The sequence below is a fragment of the Sebastes umbrosus genome, chromosome 9 (genome assembly GCF_015220745.1).
Source record: "Sebastes umbrosus isolate fSebUmb1 chromosome 9, fSebUmb1.pri, whole genome shotgun sequence".
Classification (NCBI taxonomy): Eukaryota; Metazoa; Chordata; class Actinopteri; order Perciformes; family Sebastidae; genus Sebastes; species Sebastes umbrosus.
This window is the reverse complement of record NC_051277.1, coordinates 13937105-13957551: the sequence shown is the minus strand read 5'-3', so window position 1 is coordinate 13957551 and position 20447 is coordinate 13937105. Positions and strand designations below refer to the sequence as shown.

Here is a 20447-nt window from a genome sequence, read left to right as displayed (position 1 = left end):
AGTTTTTCCTTGTTTTGCTGTTCATTAATATCCATCCTCAGTCATGCAGCAACCCACATTCAGACTGATTTTATACATACTTCATGGGTTAATATGGTTTTCTTTTGGTTAACCATCCTTGGTGTGGTTTTTCCACCTGTGTTTGTGGTGGTCATCGTGAGGCAAGCAATATACAGAGAAAAATGAAGACAGAAATGATCAAAACCAAACAAATGTCTTTGGAAATTTGAGTGAACATTGATTCAACGGAAATAACAAGATATTTCATTTTTTAATAATTAAAAGTGACAAGTATGCAAGAAGCAATACAGAATTAGAAGCAACATGACAAAAATAAAACCAATTTAGTGTCCTCGTAAAGATGCAAGGTGTGTTTTTGATCTTTTATATCACACATTAAATTACATTCTGGGGACTAGAGACAAATATCTTGGGTCTCATTTATACTGTAAAAAAAGTGCGTAGAATCCACACTACGTACATACGTCAAAAAATATTCAGATTTGTAAAACCATGCGTACGCCTTCCAGTGCCCAATTTTCTTCTATAAATCCCAATTCATGCTTCATGTGTCACATTTCAATCCCTTTTTGTGCGTACACAACGGTTATAAATGAGGCCCCTGGCATGAATAAGTGTACCAGTGTAAGTGAGGACAGTCTGTCTTGAAGGAGGAGTTTACATCTACAGAGTGTGACGACTCCTCCACTCCACTTGGTGTCCGGTGTCTTTTTGCTGGTTCACTTTTGTTTTGCAGGAGAGAGGGTCATCAGGCTGATGAGCCACACCTGGGCTTGGTGTGGTTGGGATAAAAGCTCTCTACCTTTCAACAGATGTCGCTCTCTTCCTTGGCTGGCACACCTGTTTTGGTTTTGTTTGCAGCAGACATTTTCACACACCCACACATGCCTACATCGCTGATTACTGACTTTCCACGTTTATTTAGTTATTGATTGTTAGTTTGTTAAATAAATGCCTGTTACTATTTTTAAACTCGTCTGGTCTCCCATTTTTGTTGCAACCTTTGAGCCGGGTTGTAACAAGAGTAAAGAGGAGATGTTCTCCAGTCCTCACTCAGCTTAAAGGTTTGTATTAGACGTGTAGTTGTGATAAAGTTAGCGAGTAGGGAACGGCATATTTAATGAGGCTCCCCACAAGTACAGTACAAATGTGTGTGTGTGTGTGTGTGTGTGGGAACACGGTTTGTATGCTTGGGGGTCTCGCCGCCAGCTGGACCAGAACATGCTGGAAGCCACGAATACTAATAGTGTGTGTGTTCACAGCAGGAGGGCTGCACTCACACTGAATACTGATAAACACCAGATTATACTGTGCGGGTGTACATACAAGCTGGCCGTGTGTCATCACAGGCTGGACTGTAACTAATAGGTCACAGGCTCAAACCCTGCTACATCAATGAGTCCATTAAGTGCCATATGTCCTTGAGCAAGAACCTTTACCCAACCACCGTTATTATTAAAGAGAGTTGTAATCTGGTTCAGTGTTATATTCCAGCATTCCTCTGTTTCTTTGAGTACAACTCAAATAGTGTTTGGTATAATTATCATCAGATACAGTGTGTGTGTGTGTGTGTGTGTGTGTGTGTGTGCGTGCGTGCGTGCGTGTGTGCGTGTGTGTGTGTGTGTATAGTACGTACTCAGATGAACTGTATTAACACACACCATCAACTCCAGGGAGCTCCAGGCTCTGTCCTCCTCACACTTCAGTTCATCCTGAGTTCAAGTGAAGTCAGTGGAAGAGAGGAAATCAAAGTCCTGAGAGTGTGCATGTGAGAGGCTGAGCGCACACACACACACACACACACACACACACACACACAGACACACGCACACACACCAGACACACACCTGAATTAACCTGTGTAACTCCCTTTGTGAAACTTTAAAATGGAACAGCTCGGAGTTCAGTTAATAATAATAAGAAATGAAAGAGGCCGGTAACTTCAACCTCTAGAAATCGATATCTTTTATATATTAACAATGGATCAAATAACTTTGTGTAAAATGAAAGAAGTCTAGCTCAGATAAACCCACTGTACTCCAAACAGCAGACAACGAAAGAGACTAGGTGGTGAAGAAAGTGGAACATTTAGCAGCTAAAGAGGCACATGAACAAACATGCCTGCTGCCAACCCTGTCTCCTACAAAATTACATTCCCATACAACTAAACTGCATTCTCAATTATGTTTCGAGGGAAAAATACTCCCGGATTACGGTCGCAGTAAACACGTGGTTAACATTGTGAATTGAAACATAAAAAAAATAAAACTAAACTACTTGGTTAGGTTTAGTAAAAAAACATCATGGTTTGGTTTAAAATGACTACATTTGTTATGTTAACTCAGGGATGTAAATTAAAATAATTGAACATTGACTTTTAGTTTCGCACAGGACACAAACAGCGGTCTCCTGTCGTGAAAGTCCTGTGTTTATTGGACCCATCCATCCGTGAACTACGATCAGAAACGAATTTGTGATACGTCAAAAACAACAAATCCGCAACAAAATATGTTTCCCTCAAAATTAAATTAATTCAGCTTTAAGGGCCCAGATATTTATATGACTGGAGCACCTTTCAAATTTAACATAACATTTATTTGCCCAGTAGTTTGGTTTATGACCAAATACCTGCAAAACTAATGACATCCTGGACATCAACCCTCAATTCTGTGTTTAGTGCTAATCAGCAAATGTGCAAGCATGCAACCACACTAAACAAGATGGTGACTATGGTAAACATTGTATCTGCTTAGCATCTGCATGTTAGCATTGTCATTGTGAACCTGTTGGCATTGTTTTGTTTTCATACTACCACTAGGAGTTGCCAAAGTACAACATTTTTAAATCCTACAGATAAGGATTTTATAGATTTTTCACTTATTTTGCTGAGACCCCTTCTGAGGACTTTGACCTTCCACTCAACTTAGTTGCACCTGTGAGGGCAAAGGAGTCCCACCTGTATCATTCTCATCATGTAATCAGTGAAAACACCAAATATCAAGCAACACAACAATTGTAATGACCCATATGGGTGGTAGTAACTCCTCATAATAATCACATTTCTTACCCAACCTTAGGATTCATCACACTAATTTAATATCTTGTCAGACATCAGTGTTGCATTTCCAACCCTGACAAGTTTAAGGTATTTATCCTATATGAATCCAGCTCTTTACGAGATAAGGTACTATGTGAAACTGCTGCTTTCATCCAGATCAATTTAAAATGAAAGATCCATCAGAGATTTGAACCTACATGTTTTCAGTTGAAGGACAGATGAACAGTTTGGACAACTCCAGGCCCGTCTCTAAGCTCTACCACTGCGTGGGTTGAGAAATGAAACTTAGCTGGCCTGGCTGATTGTGTATTCATACGCTGTCATTATTGCATATGCAGCTATCCACTTAAACATGCCCTTAAGGGCTATTAAAGTCAGGGAAATCAGGATTTTAGTGGGTCCTACATGAGCTGAGACGTGGCTGCTTTACTAACAGGAGCTGAGCTCAAATCATTATTCAGCTCACAGTAAGAGATTATTCAAAGTTACACTGTATACGATCCACCTACTGAGAGCATTGTGGGCCGTTTTACATTTATTAGACCGCTGACAGTAGAGACGGACAGAAGTGGAGAGACAGGTGACGTGCAGACAAGTCCTAACCTGAGACGTCTGATCCAACATGATATATCGATTACGTACGTACGATTTAATCAATAAAACCCAAAGATATTTGTAATCCTGTTTTTACAGACTTTGAATCAAACTCCAGGCCAGGATTGGTGGGTTTAAAGATGCCAACCAGGGCTGTAGGCAGGATATTAAAAATACTGAGGTCAAGAGTCTAATAGTGCAGAGCGGACTTTCCGCGCGGCGCGATCACGTACAAAGTCAATGCAAAAACGCGTCAGGGTCATTCCTATCTGTACATATTTATTAAAGGCATTTTGCAGGGCTAATTTACCTTGAAGATAAACTGATTATAGTAATATAGTTCTGTGTCAAAATGAACTGAAAGTGTGTTTCTTATTAGATTTGGGTGCTACTTGCATACACTCTACCTTGCATATTTTACAAAATCAGTTGCCTATAGTTACATACTATCCTTTTAAAGGTACCATATTACAAAAAGTTAGATTTTCATGTTTTTTTTATTATAAAGCAGGCTTAAATCCTATATAAATACTGTGAAAGTATCGAAACACTCAATCCACAGGGAAACACACACACAGCCCGTATTCAGAAACTCTGTATTTGAAACAAGCTGCCAGGATTTCTGTCCATTCGTGATGTCACAAATATACAATATTTAGACCCTTGACACAATTTTAAACGTAAACATTCTAAATGTGTCCCAGTTTATTCCTGGTTGCAGTGTATATGAATGTCATCAGCTGACAGGAAGTAAACATGGATCCAAGCTGTTGCCTAGCAACGCAATTCTGTTGCAATTCCGTCAAAATGCTCTAAAACGGAGCGTTTAAAACAGAGGGTAAATACAGGCATATTCAGGCTGACAGTATGAGGAAAATAAAGTTTTTTTTTAACATTACAGCATGTAAACATGTTCTAGTAGAAACAGAAAATACAAGTATGAACCTGAAAATGAGCATGATATGGGACCTTTAAGTACCTCGAGCAAAACTTCAAGACAAAATTACAGTACAATAAATAAAAAGTATTTCCTTGAATAGTATTTATTTATTTGGTAATCTTACACAAAATCTATACATACAAGTTATAAAAGTGTTTTTCTGACAAGTATTTATGTGCTTAATTTATTTCTAACTGCTGCTTGGAGGTAAATTTCTCATCAAGGGACAAAATTAAGTGTCATAATTAACTTTGTTTCCTCTAACCTTTTGGAGGCTCTTTGCAAACATAATCATTGAGATGTTTACTGCACTTTTGCACATGACAATAGACGTTAGCGCAGCATGAGTTTATGACAGGACGTGTGAAAGTCGTGTTTAATTCCACAGCTTGAATAAAAGTGCATTTTCTCCTGAACGCAGCTCCGACTTCACTCTGTAATCTGGCAGCGTCTGCAGAAACACCATCACATTAAAGCTGGCCTCGGTGATTTATCGAAGTCGTTCGTCTCTCTTCTGGTACTGTATCGATCCCTCCGGGGACGAATCAGTCTTTCCTCTCGGCTGACTCCGCAGAGGTCAAAGGTCAGCGTCAGTTACAGAGCAGTGACCCTGCAGCTGGTCAGCACTCAGCCGCTGAATACTAATTTGAGGAGCGTGTTAAGTCGAAGGATTTGATCCGCTGTGAGAGGAAATGTGTCTGATGTATAATTTATGTCACCTGGAGGGAGGTTTGTACAGAATGAAAGGAAACAAAAAGGAATGAGCAGAAATAGGATTAATAATTCAATTTAAAAAGAAGGTTTGAGATCAGGTGAAAATGAAAAATGAAGCAGTAACAGCAGCAGTATTTTCCTTTTATGATACTTTATACTGATACTCTACTATAGAGGGAAATATTGTACTTTTCACATTACAGTGTTTCATCCCCTTCCTGTCGAGGTGTATTGATGTTGATAGTTTGTGATTAACTGAAGGATGAAGTGTTTCTTTATGTGTTGAGAAAATCCTTCGTCCTTCTGAAGCTAAATAAACTCTAAAAAGCCTCTTGGATCAGCTGGAAATGCATCGTCACAAAGGCTGAAAACAGTCTGATTTTCGGACTTTTTAGAGATACAGTATGTGGTTCTCACAGGACAGCGACGCTACAAACATATGATGATCTTATCGACCATGATGCATTGCTGTAGATGAAACTACCCAACAGGATATAAAGGAGTTAAAATGCAACATACACATCAATGCAGCAGGAATATTAATCCGGAAACATCAGATATAATAGTACTTTACCTTTCTAACTACATTTTGCTGATAATACATACTATTACTTAAGTGAGGTTTTGCATGCAGGACTTCTACTTCAAGTGGAGAAGTTTCACGGCCTGGTATTAGTACTTTTACTGCAGTAAAGGATCTGAATGAAATTGAAAACGATGACAAACGATGACAGCTATTTTATACAAGCACATTTCAAACAAAGCTGCTTGTGTTTAGACAAGCTTGTGTGAATAAACCCTTTTTTGTTGGATCGAAGAAAAAGTGTTTTGTAGGAAAAACACGTTTAAAATTTTCACAGTGAAAATATTCAAAAGAAGTAAAGTATCCAAAAATAATATTGTTTTGCCATCAGTACCATAACTTAGATGCTGCTGGATGCAACAGCTGAACTACAGTTGCTATGGACCTGTGCCAGTAGGGGTTGCTATAGCGACATGATGTTCAGCTGAAACTAACCCTACTTCATTAACTAGCATTTGCATGATTTGTTCCTTAATATTCAGCAACTTGTATTTGGATTTACTATGTTGTTATTTTCTAGTCCTCCTCTACTGCATTTGTGCTGGACTGTGTTGCCAAAACTAAAAATAATTTAAGTGTCACAACAGATATTTTTTCACATACATGCCTTACATGATGGCTCTGTTTCTATTCAAGAGTCCCAGTAAGACATGAACCAGCATGCACAAAACCGGGACCCTGAAACTGAAGCAGCTACATGGCATTCAGCCATCGTTTATTTTATTATTGACACCTGTGACGTACTTGATTGAATGAGGCCGTCATCACCTTTATTTATTACACCACCTGTGATTTTCCTGCTATGACAAGTTAAAGTGCTGTGACAAACCTCTATCAGTCAGTAGGTGGATTTATAGCTCAGCATTAAAGGTGACGTTAGTATAAAGAGCGTTGCACATGAAATATACAAATAGGCCTACCTCTAATGTAAAGCAAATAAAGTGAATAAACACCAGTTACCTTATTAATGTTCAATTTTTGTTGAAACTAGTTTGTGTGTTGACTCGGTTATATTCATGAGAATGTGCTTTGTTGCCATAATGTTACTTGCAAATACTACAGCTAAGAAGTATCTATATGTAGATAAATAGTTAATTGGAGACAATATTAAAACTGAATCCGAGTAAATTTCTCTCTACCTATAGAACACTTTTTAACGTGTATAATAAGGCTATCATGCAACTAACATATGAAAAATGTCAAGAAAAATGTCAGAAAATTATGAGCAAAACATGTGAAAAATGACCTAAAAATAGCTGAAAATTGTGTAAAATATCCAAACTTTTACTGTATTATAAACATGTTTCTGATCGTATTTCATCTTTCCACCTCACAACTTCTGTTATGACATCAACAGATGTGAACCAGTGTACACCATAACATTGTACAGGGGTTTCTACTTCTATCATTCTACAAATTATCAAAACAATTCACATTACTCATTATTTCTTGTAGTGTGTGACATGGTCTGTATGGTGGGTTTTGGTTGGCTAGTCCCAGGATGTCTTTTATTCCCACTCTATGTATTAAAATAAAGAGTTTCATTCTCTTGCTGCATTCATATTCATTTAAATATAGTCTCTTGACACAGTCCGTTAAAACAAGATGAACCAGACCAGAGGTTTAAAACAGTAAATCACTTTTAATTTAGTTCTCTCATCGGCAGGTGAGCTCGTTTTAAACATGATGACGAATGAAGTGCATCGGTAGTAGAAGCCTAACAGGATTTGATACATGATTTGATACATGCTCCATTCAGATGCGTCCGTGAATCCACATATTACAAGCCAACATCATTACTCAAATAAAACCACTACAGTTCAGCTCTTGACCTGATAGAATAAAAAGATAAGACAGATCCATCGCTAGATACAACGGTGGCAGCAATACACAGGATTGCCCAAGCAGTAAAGTACACGTTCCTTTAAGAAACAGGGAGAGAGAACGCGAAAAAAAACCTAACCTCTGGGTTTTTTAATCCCCAATTCAAGTAGTATTTACCCTTTTTTTTTCATGTGTTTGCGTGTTTCGATTTTGTTTCTTAATAAATTCAAGTTCAGCATGAAAAAAAAACAAAACAAAAGAAATGACAGAGTCCAGATAATACATGTGTTGGTGGAGGAGGAGACAACGAGGAGGATAGGAGGAAGAGATGGGTAATAAAAAGAAAAAGAGGAGTGACATTCTGGGTTCCTCGGGAGGAAACAAAAAGCAGCAGGTGATAAAGAATCAGGTGGGAGGAGGAGGAGGAGGCAGCCGTCTTCATGAGACAGAGACCGGCTGAATTCAGCAGGAGCTGGCGTGATTTGACGGTGAAAGCTCTCAACCAAACCTGCGTCAATTACTAACAGAAATCCCCTTGAAATACTGGTCGGCTCACATTTAGGAGAAAGAATGAGGAACTAAGTCAGAAATCAGGGCACACGTCTGTGTGTGTGTGTAGCAACCCAAACTTTGACTTAAAATAACTACTGATTGTTGCTCCTATGTGCAGTGTAAAGAAGGGTTTTTGTTATATTTTACGTTTGTCCAATTGCTGCTGCAGTGAATCAAAAACCACTCGGTTGAATCCAAATAGTAATCTAACTCAGGTTTGGAGCCGAGATGCTGGTCACTGTCGCTGGGTGGAGTAGCGGCCCTCGCTGGGCCCCGCGCCACGCCCGGAGCCGAAGCTGGGTTTCTGTGCCATGCCTCCGCGGGTGGGGGGGCCTCGAGGTCCTCCGCCGCCGCCTCCTATTCGCTCTCTGGGGCCGCCGGGACCTCCTGGACCGCGGGGCCTCACGTCTCGCCTGTCGCCCTCCCTGGCCGACCTGGTCTTCTTCTCCTCCACGTTCAGCCGGACGTCGCCTCTGAACTTAATGGGCTGAGGAGAGGAGAAGTAAAGGATTTAAAACTTGTAACAACTTCATAAAGTTTTCTATTAACGGTCCCGACGGTAAAGTTAAAAACTCAATGCCTTCAGTTTCGGGTTTTAACGGAGCAAACTCAATATTTAAATCCCATAAAATACCAACAAGGGAACACAGTGGGAACAATAATTACCAAGAAGACTAAACATCAAGTAGCTCAGGATTTTTCAAATATACAAACTCAGCAAATAAAATGGTGCAGCATCCAAGAAAAGTAAACATGAAAAACATAGTGATTAGCCTGAGAAGTTGTCTCACCCTGTTGCTGAGGATCTTCTGGACAGGTTCAGAGTCGTCAAACACCACAAATCCAAAGTTTGGTAGCTTCCCTCCGCTGTTGATCCGCAACTCCAGGACTGTACCATACTCTGTGGATGAAAACACCGTTTATTTACCACTACGGTTAATACGTAAAATGTTTTTAAGATGCTGTTCCAGCATCATCTAAATCAGACTTACGTTCAAAGAACTCCTTGAGTTCGGTCTTGTCCACGTCGTGAGGGACGTTTCCCACAAAGAGCTGCTGGGCGTCGGGGTACCGGACCACCCTGCGACCCTCCGACTCGCCCTGCTCACCCTCCCGAACTGAAACAACAATTCAGAGGTACATTAGTCTGTGAGATCATATAGAACAACTATCTGGTTCATGAGTATATTCACTGTACTGCAGATAAGCCATTTGTATACATTCAGTTTTATAACAGTAATAATAACACTTAGAAACAGAAACAAGTGATATTAGTTGGGCTGTCAATGAATTAAAATATTTAATTGCGATTATTCACACATTTTTATCTGTTCAAAATGTACCTTTAGGAGAGATTTGTCAAGTATTTGACAACAGCTGTCAGTGTGTCAGTGTGCTGACTTGACTATGACTTGCCCCAAACTGCATGTGATTATCATAAAGTGGGCATGTCTGTAAAGGGAAGGTCAGAGGTCAAGAGACCCCCTTCCTGAGAAGCTAGTATGACATGGTTGGTACCAATGGATTCCTTAGGTTTTCTAGTTTCATATAATCAGAAAGCATCGCAGCATTTTGACCTCGGGTTGCTTCTGGTGCGCAACGGGGCGGACATTTTATGTTGCCTGCAACCGGTGAACACATACTACACTTTACTTCCATAGAAAGAGTTTTAATGTTCACATCATGTGTTGGGATGTTACTCTGAAAACACCTGCAGTCATATCTGCTCTCAACAGCACACATCACATTTGATTAAGTTTGGTTTAGACTAGCGGCCTAATGTTTGGTTATCTGTCACTTCCATTTGTTTAAGGGCTATTTAACCGCTGTATATACTGTATATACTGTATATATGTGTGTGTGTGTACCTGGTCTGGGTCCTCTGTGCACCGGCGGAGGACCTCCAGGCCTCTGTTCCCTCGGCCGATTGTCTCTCTGTGGTCTCTGTGTTGCTGTCTGGGACTCTGACTTCACCTCGGCTCTGGGCTGAAACAGTCAACAACACACTTTTATAAGAAGAGAAAGAACGAGAGCAGGTTTTCTGCTGTTGGGATTTGTGACTTCACTTATATAAACAACAACAACTGTGATTATCATCATAAAGGTGCTGCCAGCAGGGGATGTTTGTGTCCCGCTGCCAGCAGGGGATGTTTGTGTCCCGCTGCCTTCATCTCTACATAGTATAACAAAGAGAGAGATGCATGTTCCAAAATGAGATCTCCACTGTTTTTAAATGTACTACTATAAATAAACCTACTGCCACAAAATAACAGTACAAAACTAAAGTTATGGTTGCTTCAGAATATAAATACAAACTTGTCTTTGTGAGTTTTGAAATGAGGTCGTAGTTCAATACTAGATTTACCTTTCAAATCTGGTTGGGAGGTATTTAAATCTTATTTGATCAAAACCTACCGGTGCTGTGGGAGGGGCTTTGACAACGTGTGGGGAGATTCCTGAGACTGGGACAGCCCCGCTGGGAGGGAGGTTCTTACTAGTGACGGACGCCCAGGAGAACGGCTGTGGGCAGAAATAACACAGGAGACATTTATGGACAACGAAAGATAGTATTCATCCCATCACTAAAATATGACAGCAGTACACTTGTGCCCCCCATTTAAGCCGATTCATCTGTAAGAACGATAAAAGGCATCACGTTAAGACGTACCCTGTTTTCTTCTGGAGCGGCGGGGGTGGGTTCGGCGGGCACGGCGGCAGGCTCTGTGGTGGGTGGGGCGGCGGCGGGGCTTTTGTCTACCTCGTCGGATACGTTTGAGTCTGTTTGCGTCTCCAGCGTCGTCTCCGGCTTCAGCTCCACCACAACGGCCTCAGCCTCCTTCTCCACCTCTGGCTCTGGTTCTGGACTCGCTGCTGCCGCCTCCTCGTCGTCGCCAGGAACCGTCGGCTCAGAACTACAAGTACGAGACAGTTAAACACTGATCTGCTGCTCGTGCTGTTGAGCTGTGAATGCAATTTAAACTTGGCAAACAGTCACAGACAGCTTAAACAATTTACATACATCAGAGTGCAGATTTTTTTGCAAGCTGGACAATGTGAATACTAGATGAAGCCGGATGAGGCAGTTAAAGCTTGGGGAACATACCAGGGTGTCGGGTCGTAGAAGGGAGCAGATTCCTCCGCTGCGATGTCAGGGGAAGGAACCCTCTCCTCGATCTCCTCCACCTCATCCTCAGACTCTGAAAACACACAAACAAAAACACGTTCAGGACGTCGTCCTCCTGCAGCTCTTACATGGAATAAAAATACACAAATCCCACTAAAACCTATTCCAAAAAAGAAAACATTTGTCATGATGAAGCTAGTGGTTTCATCTTGGAACACCTTTTCTTCTCACATTGCTTTGTGTAACTTCAATCTAATATTCCCAGACATTAAACATTTTGAGGTTCTTTGACTCGTTCAGCAGCTTCAACCATCAGAAATTAATAATAAAAAACGACTATCAAAGAATCTGAATTATGATGCTACAGTTCTTATACAAAGTGTGCAATCTCTAAAGAATGAATGAGAAGTTTGTCTCTGTAACTCAATTAATCTTTAGCCAAATAACACTGAGATCAGAAGGATCATATTTATAGAGAAGATGAAAAGGCAGCCAAGAGAAAAAAAATGCTTGATGACATTGTCTCACCTTCTGGAGGCTCCGAATCAGAGTCACCGAACACCTCGTCTTGGTAACGAAACACGTCGTTGTGGACGTAGAATTTGTTCGCAACAGTACCCTGGAGGAAAAATAAAAACAAAATCAAACACTTAACACACTTTATCAACTTTTTGCTGCAAGAAAACACAAAAAAAGTATTGATCAAGCTTCACATATGCGTAAGAAAATCGGACAGGAGTGGGCTACAAACCTCAGGTGCCAGCACAAAGGTCTGCATGAACTTCCTCATGGGCTGCATGTTGTTGGACAGCTCGCCCATCACCTGCACGACCACGCCCTCGTTCAGGGTGGCGTGGGCGTCCACGTGCCTGATCTTGGTGTGACAGTCGCGGAAACTCAGAGCCATCACCCTCTTATGGATCTCCTGCAGAGAGACGAGAGGAGGTTGAATAAAGAGAGATTCAATCAGGACAAGAGTCCAAAAGCTGTTCTGCATTTTTCATATTTCGTTGCCTTGTTTGTTACCATCCTGCCTGTTTGATATGCTTTTATTGTACATATTTGTAACTTGTGTTTTTGAAAAGTGCTGCATAATCTCTGCCTCATTCAGAGGAATCAAATAATGTCCGTTAAGAAAACTTGCTGCTCTGGCTTTTTTCTAGAAATAAGACATTTTTATACCACTTTAAAAACTCAGCAGCAGTCCAGACTTCACTTTATTCTGCAAGGCTTTCAAAACAGACTGATATATCCTTAAAATAATGGTATTGCAGGTGTTTTTCAATATATAGTATGATTTCTTATTTTCAGCTGCTGTGATGAGATTTATACAACCAGCACCTTGCTGTGGCTTTTCCTCCCAACTTGGAAGTTTTTAAAGGGTTTCGCCAACATTGTGACGAGCTACTCCGACAAAAGTAAATGTACTACTTTTGTTAGACGACCCTGTGTTTTAGAATGTTACGACATGTTCTTATCACACTAGATATTATTGTTCATTATATGTCATGAACAATGATGTGGCACGCCCTTTCTGCAAACATACATTTAGATGTTGCCTTCATTCTTACTCCTCTTAGCGTTTCTCATTTAAGAGGAGAAGACTTTTATATCCATTGCATAAGAGACAGAATGAGAAGGACGGAGTAAACTGCTTCAAACGCTGTCACAGAAGTGAATGGGAATGTTATGTAAAAAAAAAAAAAATGTCCAAGAAATTCATTATCAGCTTTTTAAAACTGCCTAAGAGCAGAGAGAAGAGAGACAACCTTAACTGTCCATTTTGGACAGAACAGCTGCAGGAACCAACTTTCCTTTCAGCTCTGTAGTGTTTTTCTCCACTCAGTGTTTGTACGGGGGAGTTAAGTGCAGAGCCGCTTTATGGAAATCACATTTTTGAGAGCTGTTGTCTGCCGGATGAAGCCTACTTACAGATTGTCCATAAACAGCCTCTACTGGTTTGCCGTTGTTGTCCAACCCGCCGTGCACGTAGGACGAGTTCTTTCCATAAAACCTGAGCAGAAACACAAAAAGGTTAATTGGATCGGAACTGAGTGGGTGCTTTCATATGTTATTTAATATAATGTAAAAATTCTGACTTCAACTCAGAATACTGAAACCAAAGACAATGTTACGCCGAGGTTTCAACAATCTCGGACCAATAATCGCATGACAGATGAACAGGTGATGGTGTTACCTGTGCAGGTAGTCGGGGGCCTGGTTCAAGAGTGTGTAATACTGTCGGACAAACTCTCGCCCGACCAGCTGGGCACTTGGCTTCTCCATCACCATTTCTTTGGTCAACTGGAAAGCTCTGCAAGGAAGAGGAGGAGGGTTAGATACATTCATGTCCTGGATGTGAATAAGATTACCTTACACAAACAACTGTTCTGTTAATCGACCTGTCAATCAACAGAAAACTGATCCAGCTTCTAGCTACTCAAATGTTTCATATCATTGTAATATCTTTGAGTTTGTCATCTGTAGATATCACATTGAGTTCTGGCAAATTTCAAATTGGCATTTTCACTATTTTCTGTTACTAGACCAAAAGATTAATTGTAAAAATGGAACTGAACAATGTACAATGGGTACAGTAACATGCCTTGCTCCAGCAATACTTTGAACTCCCACAGTGTAAAACTTCCAGTGGATTACAGGATGCTATAAGTTCTGTTGTAGTAACCAACAAGCTGCATATCAGTCGGTCTTTTGTGTCTTTGTTGCTGGGCACCTTGCCTCCTAATGTCACATCTGCATCAGTTTGCATTTTACGGCAGCCATAACACTTGCGAAAATATACATTTGTGTGAAGATGAATCATCCAGCCGCCGTCCTGATTGGAGAGCAGTCAGATCCAATCCCACCAACGGTTTGAAGTGTAAATCAGGTCAGGTAAACATGACCTCTGATTTCACAACATCCCACTCTAGTTGCGTTACGGACTCATTTTTAATTTGTTTTTTCTGGACCGTGTTGAAAACGCCCGCAGCAATGAAGTGTGTTTGATCTGCAAAAACTGACGAGCATCTGGGTGCACCGACATGAAAACGGCCCGCCCAGGGCACGGGTAACAAAACCCAGACTTTCGTCGTTTGTTTTCATACCGAGTGGATAAAACAAATCCTGGAGTTGCACAGTCAATGCACTCAAATGCCACTTCAACAGCAACGATTCCTCTACTGCCTTTATCTTCTTCACAACTTCATATTTAGAAAGCGCACATACCATCTTTTTTATCAAGGACATGGACTAAAGTATTGGCCAGTGGCTTTTTGTAGAGGTTCGGCACTATTTGGCTTTCAAACATCTACTGAAATATGCAGGATATGATTTTATTTTGATGCCATTTACCCTTCAACTCCAGCTGATCTAAAGTCACCGTCTGTCCACATTACCAACCTCTTCGGTGGATAACCGGCTATTAAGAGGTCCTGGTTTGTTGGATTTCCATTAGAGGTTAATATTATTATAAAACTGTCTTGTAAAATGTCCGAAGAGGCAGATGAATGATACGATGTGCAGTCCAGTACAAACTGGACACTGTTCCCTGATCTGAAAGTGACACATAAGTCACATCTTTATAAGGACATTTTGTCCCCTTCAGCAATTCCAACCCCCTATTGTATGTGAATACTTTTCAAATCAGTCTGTGCTCTCAAAAGCACACCCTGATAACATCTCAGGAAGGACGGTTTAAAAGTGATTTTCACTTTGAAAGGCTGAAGCGTGCTTCAACAGACCCACATTCTTCTGTTTCCTGCACAGTTTTTATGTGGCGAGTGTGACCCCCGGTGCTCAAGTCTCCATTAAGACACAAGCAGTCACCTATATATGAGTATTTGCACATGGTGCCTATATGCTTGTCAGGCTTTGATGGATCACCTATTTAAATTAAGTTTAGAGTCTCTGCCAGTTGATTTTCATACTATACGGACATGAATTGAAGCGGACGCCTGCCTGGAAGGAAGGAAGGAAAAAATCGAGTAGGGATAAAGGCTGGTCTATGTGTTTGTTACTATGAACAATCTAACAAAAGATGCACTCAAACCCCCAATATAGAACAAACTATATGGTTAAACAGTGGTAAGGAAGCTAAAACATGGTATGGTCTTTCACCAAACCAGGGGAACAAGAAGAGCTGTCTTTAATGGACTGGCCTGCCACACCTGTCCACAAAACCTACAGCCATCTGTTGTCCTGGCACTCACTTAGCAACCAGCATACATTATAACTGATCCATCAGGATAAGCCAGATAGTAACCCAACGAGATCTCAGCTCCAATGTCACCACCAGCTAAACATGAATGAAGGGGGGGGGGGGGCTTTTTCAAACTAGAATGAGGATCCAAGTTTATTTTAAAGATATGAAGTGCTTATAAGGGCATGCTACACCACCAGCAGCATGCTAGTGTAAAAGAGTTAAGCATGGCATGCAAGACAAAGGCCATGCACAGTGACGGTGCCATTCACAGTATATGTGGGGCGGCTGCTGCTCAGAGGCAGAGCAGGTTCGGAAGGTCGGTGGTTCGATCCCCGGCTGCTCCAGTCACATGTCGATGTGTCCTTGAGCAAGACCCCAAATTGCTCATCGGTGTGTGAATGAGTATTTAGATTACATCCTGATGGGCAAGGTTGGCACCTTAGCAGCCTCTATCATCAGTGTGTGAATGCTGACATGTAGTGTAAAGCGCTTTGAGTGGTCGGAAGACTAGAAAAGAGCTTTACAAGTCCAAGTCCATCCATTTACCATCGACCGGCCTACACACACACACACACACACTCATCACGCGTCATGGCGGCTCCTCCGCGCGTAAAATGCGTAAAGTGCTGGGACTTTTGCAGCAGATATATAACCTGGACTCAATCAAATGGCACACTTTGAGCTAGCTCCACTACTGAGCAAAACCACGACAGCTGGACGAGCACAAGGCCCCCACCAAAACTAGTGCTGGGCTATGTAGCTTGGTTTTAAGGAGGAGCAGCTCCAACACGTGTCCGGCCGGTCCTCCATGCACCATGCAGCCACACACTCCTCCAGATGCATGCCAAATCTAAGATAACCAGGCTAACTGGAGCACAACGAGGAGAAACACCTAATGCAGAACAATGTGGAGGAAAACTGTAAAACCAAGGTGGTTAAAAAGAGAGAGACGTGAAGGAGAGGACAGAGAGGGAGTCACGACTGAATGAGAGATGGGCGGTGGGTATCTCCTGGAAACCCCAAAGTGACACCAGGTAGTAGCACTAATGGTTAAATCCAAACATTTAAACACACAAACAACTACTCCATCACCTTATGATTAATTCAAAACACATTAACACCAACATAATAGTATAATTAAGCACAAACGCCATGCTAATGCTAAAGCTTCACCAGCATGTAGACGGAGCCCAGAAAACCAACCCCCAGTTAATCTCCCAAAACACGACACATTAAACACATTTAAGACTTTTTAAATGATAATTAATGATAGTTTATCTGTTTGAACAACTTACCAGTGGGTCGATTATCAAAAAAATGTGTTGATTTTAAGAAAGAAGTGATTTCTTTGAATCACCTCAGCGGCAGCCTGAGACACTATAGCGGCTTCACAACGTGCTGGAGTGCTAGGTTACCGGTTTCTGCTCCGCAACCGAACTTCAGTATCACCCCGCCCCCTAAAGGAGACGCTCAGCCAATCAGATTGAAGCCGTGTGAGTTGTCCACCAATCGGGTGGCATCTATGTCAGGGCTTCTAAATGACAGCCAATCACGTTACAGTGATGGTTGGAGGGTGCGTTGGTTTCATTCACTGGCGTCTACCGGTTTGTTTTAATACAGCCGGGCGGTGCACCGGAGCCTCTTCACCGCTTGGAGGCGCCAAAACTTTATTATAGTGGTTTGAACTGATTCAATTAAACAAGGATGACTCATCAAAATACACTGATTGTTAAACAATCAGCGTGTTAAACAGAGATTTTTGTGTCAGAGAGGAGAAACTCATGTCTCCCCTTTTATGAAAAAGTACTTTTATGAAGTATACATAAGTAAAGATCAAGTAAATGTTTTTTAAAACAGAGTTTAATTCTGAATTTTGTTAATACAACTCTGACAATCCACTGCACAAACATGTTTGGACTGATAGGGCACTCAAAAAACAGCACAAGTGTACAAGAATAAATATAAATAAGTAAATAAGTACACACAAATATACACATAAAATTAAATAATAATAGTAAAAAAAATTAGAGAAATAAATAGAGAAATAAATAAATAAATAAAAAATAAACACAAGTTATACCAAGTATACTTTATGTAGTAAGTATACTAATATAAATGTACTAGTAGTATACTTGTAAGTGTACTACTTTAATACTTCTTGGGACTAAATTGGCCCACTTTTTAGTTTATAAAAGTATACATTTAAGTATACTTTAAGGGTAAGAATAATAAACATTGAGTACACAATTATTTAACACCTAAGTTTTATTTTGTACTGCAACTATACTACACTGATAGTTTACTAGTTTTATACTGTTAGCCCACTTACTAGTTTATGAAAGTGCACTTTTAAGTATACTTTCAGTAGACTACTAGTTTAATAGTTTTTATACTCCAGTTTTTTACTGCAAGTACACTTTTTAGCAGCGATTTGAGTCTGCTACTCAAGAATACTTGATTATACTTTTCATAAGTATATCTTGATCAAAAGATTAAGTATAAGTGGGCCTATAAGCCAAATAAACTTAGACTTTTGAGTATACTTGTCAGTATGAGCCAAGTTAAGTATACTTTTCTTAAGTCAGCGTCCTCCTACCTGTCAGCTTTAAAGAAAGCTCTTTTTTTGTCATAATTTTAACTAACTCTCCCTGTCATTGCAGATCCAGCCACGCCCTCCTGCCCTGCAGTAACCATCACCTGACCACCTGCTCACCTGCTCCCCGTTGTCCTGATTAGTCTTGCAGTAGTCTATATATACCGGTCCATTTCCACTCTACTGCTTTTGGGTTAATGCTTGCTGTTTGTCTGAGCCATTTAGGCTCAAAACACACTCTAAAAGACTGGTGATCATGCAGGACTTTAGTTAGTTTAGTTAGTCATTTCAGTTTAAATACTGTGGTTTAATGTTGCACATTTCCAAACAAATGAATTAAATTAGGCCTATACCATAAACCATCTGATACACAGTGAATATAGGGTCTGGGGTCCTGCACCATTTGAAGAACATTGTAATACTTTCAAAATAAACAACTAACAGATGTCAGCAAACAATTTTATGAAGAAATTAAGAAAATAACCACATCCAGTGGTTGCACAATTTTTGAAACCACTAGCTGATCTATTGACCAGATATGCTGAACCATAAGCACCTGAAATTCTAAAACACTTCTGCAAATATCTGCACACATTTTATCTTCATAAGACACTTTATTCAAAACTAAAAGCCTGTGTGTGATTTTTGCTAAACACTACCACTGAAATACCTACACTCAATTATCAATCACCTGCAGCCAGTATGCACCTTTGAAAACACCTGGAACCAATTAGCTTGAACAGTATGATTCATGTTTGCCCCTTGGGTTGCACAACAATGGAGAGAGATAGTTAGAGGACTATAATTGCCATAAAGTGTATTTCCTTTACGGTGTACAGCATCTATGTTCATGTCATCTTCAATTAAATTAATTGCGTCTGATTGTTAGAAGTATTGAGATGTTTGTTTCCCCATTGCATTTATGTTCATAGTCTATATGAGCCTGTTCTCATTCTCAGGGCGTTAAATAATGAGGCTTTGTCTCGGCCGTCGGTGTTAGATAGCCTACACACGGCGCCCATTAGTGCCGGTATGGGCGTGTAAACCCATCCACAGCAGCAGTAAACGCTCCGTTGGATGGGTCCAACAAACACAAGTCTTTCATCCAGGAGACTGCTGTTCGTGTCCCGTGTGTTAAGTTTTACTTTCACGTTACAATCAGCTGTTCGTTCGAGTCCCGTGTTCACAACGTTCAGTTTCATTTTCACTGTACAAATGTAGTAGTTTTCAGTCCAACCATGTTGTTCTTTCCTAAACCTAACTATAGTGGTTTTGTTGCCTAATCCTTAAGTGACACAAAGGGGCGTGGCCAAGCAGCAGTATATATGTGACGAGTTGGGATGAGAACGTGTCTATATTTACAGCATAAATGAAAATGCCAAAGTGTTTTTTATACTTAACACATTCGTGTGCAGTTGGCGTATTTATTTGGTGTTTGTGTGTAAAGTTGTGATGCAAAAACATTTTTTTTTAGTAGATTTCATATTGTTTTGAATGAAGTGTTTGCTTCTGCAAGAGATTTAAGATATGTTGTATTTGTTTTGTTTGTGTGTATGTAGAGTTTTAACAAAGAGGGTCCTAGTTTTAGAAATTGTGCAGCAGAGAGACGACCACAGCACAACGTTGTGTAGAAGACAGCTGCTTATTTCAATCAGGAAAAAAAATGTGCCTGCAATATGTGAAACTTAGTGGGTTTATGCATGAAATATAATCATGTTCACTGCTTTTTTTAAATGAACTTCAACCAGAACAGGTGTAACAAGGATGAGTATAGGGAGTCAGATGTGTGTTTCATTTTTAAACTGTTTGCTGTGACGTTTCCCAGCAAAAAGGAGATAAAACTTTCATATGCAGGGACTTCTATTAAAATCGGTATTACGTTACGCCCTCTCTCAGCCACAGAGAGTGAAGGAGGAAGCTGGGAGGGTTATTTTCCTGCTGTGGCTGAGAGGAGGGACTCGGGGCTTTGTGGACGAGGCTCGGCTGTTGTTTCACATTCTTGACTCTGGAGTCTGGATGAACGGGTGAGGATGGTAACAGGGTGCTCCGTCTCGCCCTCGCCCGTCTCCCAGGGGACCACGAGCAGCTTCGTGCACAGCCAAATCCTGGAAATAAAACAGTCAAGTGTAACTCAAACCCACAGACAGAGGCAGAGGCACAGACACACCAGTTTCTACTATTTACAGTCCATACTTTGTTTTGAACAAAATGTTCTTGTGGTTTTCTTTGTATTGTTTTAT

The 20447-nt window shown here is 40.6% G+C and overlaps 1 protein-coding gene and 1 long non-coding RNA gene across 2 annotated transcripts; one reads left to right on the top strand and one right to left on the bottom strand.

The window, feature by feature from the left end:
• Positions 1-7532: 7532 nt before the first annotated feature.
• g3bp1 (GTPase activating protein (SH3 domain) binding protein 1) lies at positions 7533-17068 on the bottom strand. Its single transcript, XM_037780532.1, has 12 exons — positions 16910-17068; positions 13608-13724; positions 13343-13424; positions 12162-12335; positions 11939-12029; positions 11390-11483; positions 10955-11198; positions 10702-10806; positions 10155-10272; positions 9279-9404; positions 9078-9187; positions 7533-8773 (listed from the first exon to the last, which is right to left on the bottom strand). Exons 2-12 carry the CDS (start codon positions 13700-13702, stop codon positions 8522-8524), a joined length of 1491 nt encoding a protein of 496 aa, XP_037636460.1. The 5' UTR covers positions 13703-13724; positions 16910-17068; the 3' UTR covers positions 7533-8521.
• On the top strand, positions 16453-18641 carry LOC119494562. Its single transcript, XR_005208237.1, has 2 exons — positions 16453-16648; positions 18275-18641. It is a non-coding gene; the product is annotated as an uncharacterized LOC119494562 (long non-coding RNA).
• The last annotated feature ends 1806 nt before the right edge of the window (positions 18642-20447 follow it).

Bases quoted from the DNA above. Each gene is read 5' to 3' on its own strand.
- g3bp1 (XM_037780532.1), bottom strand. From the start codon at position 13,702: ATGGTGATGGAGAAGCCAAGTGCCCAGCTGGTCGGGCGAGAGTTTGTC. The intron at 11,199-11,389 runs GTATGTTCCCCA...TCGTACTTGTAG, and splicing joins TTCTACGACCCGACACCCTG to TTCTGAGCCGACGGTTCCTG. The intron at 10,807-10,954 runs GTACGTCTTAAC...TTCTGCCCACAG, and splicing joins CCGCTCCAGAAGAAAACAGG to CCGTTCTCCTGGGCGTCCGT.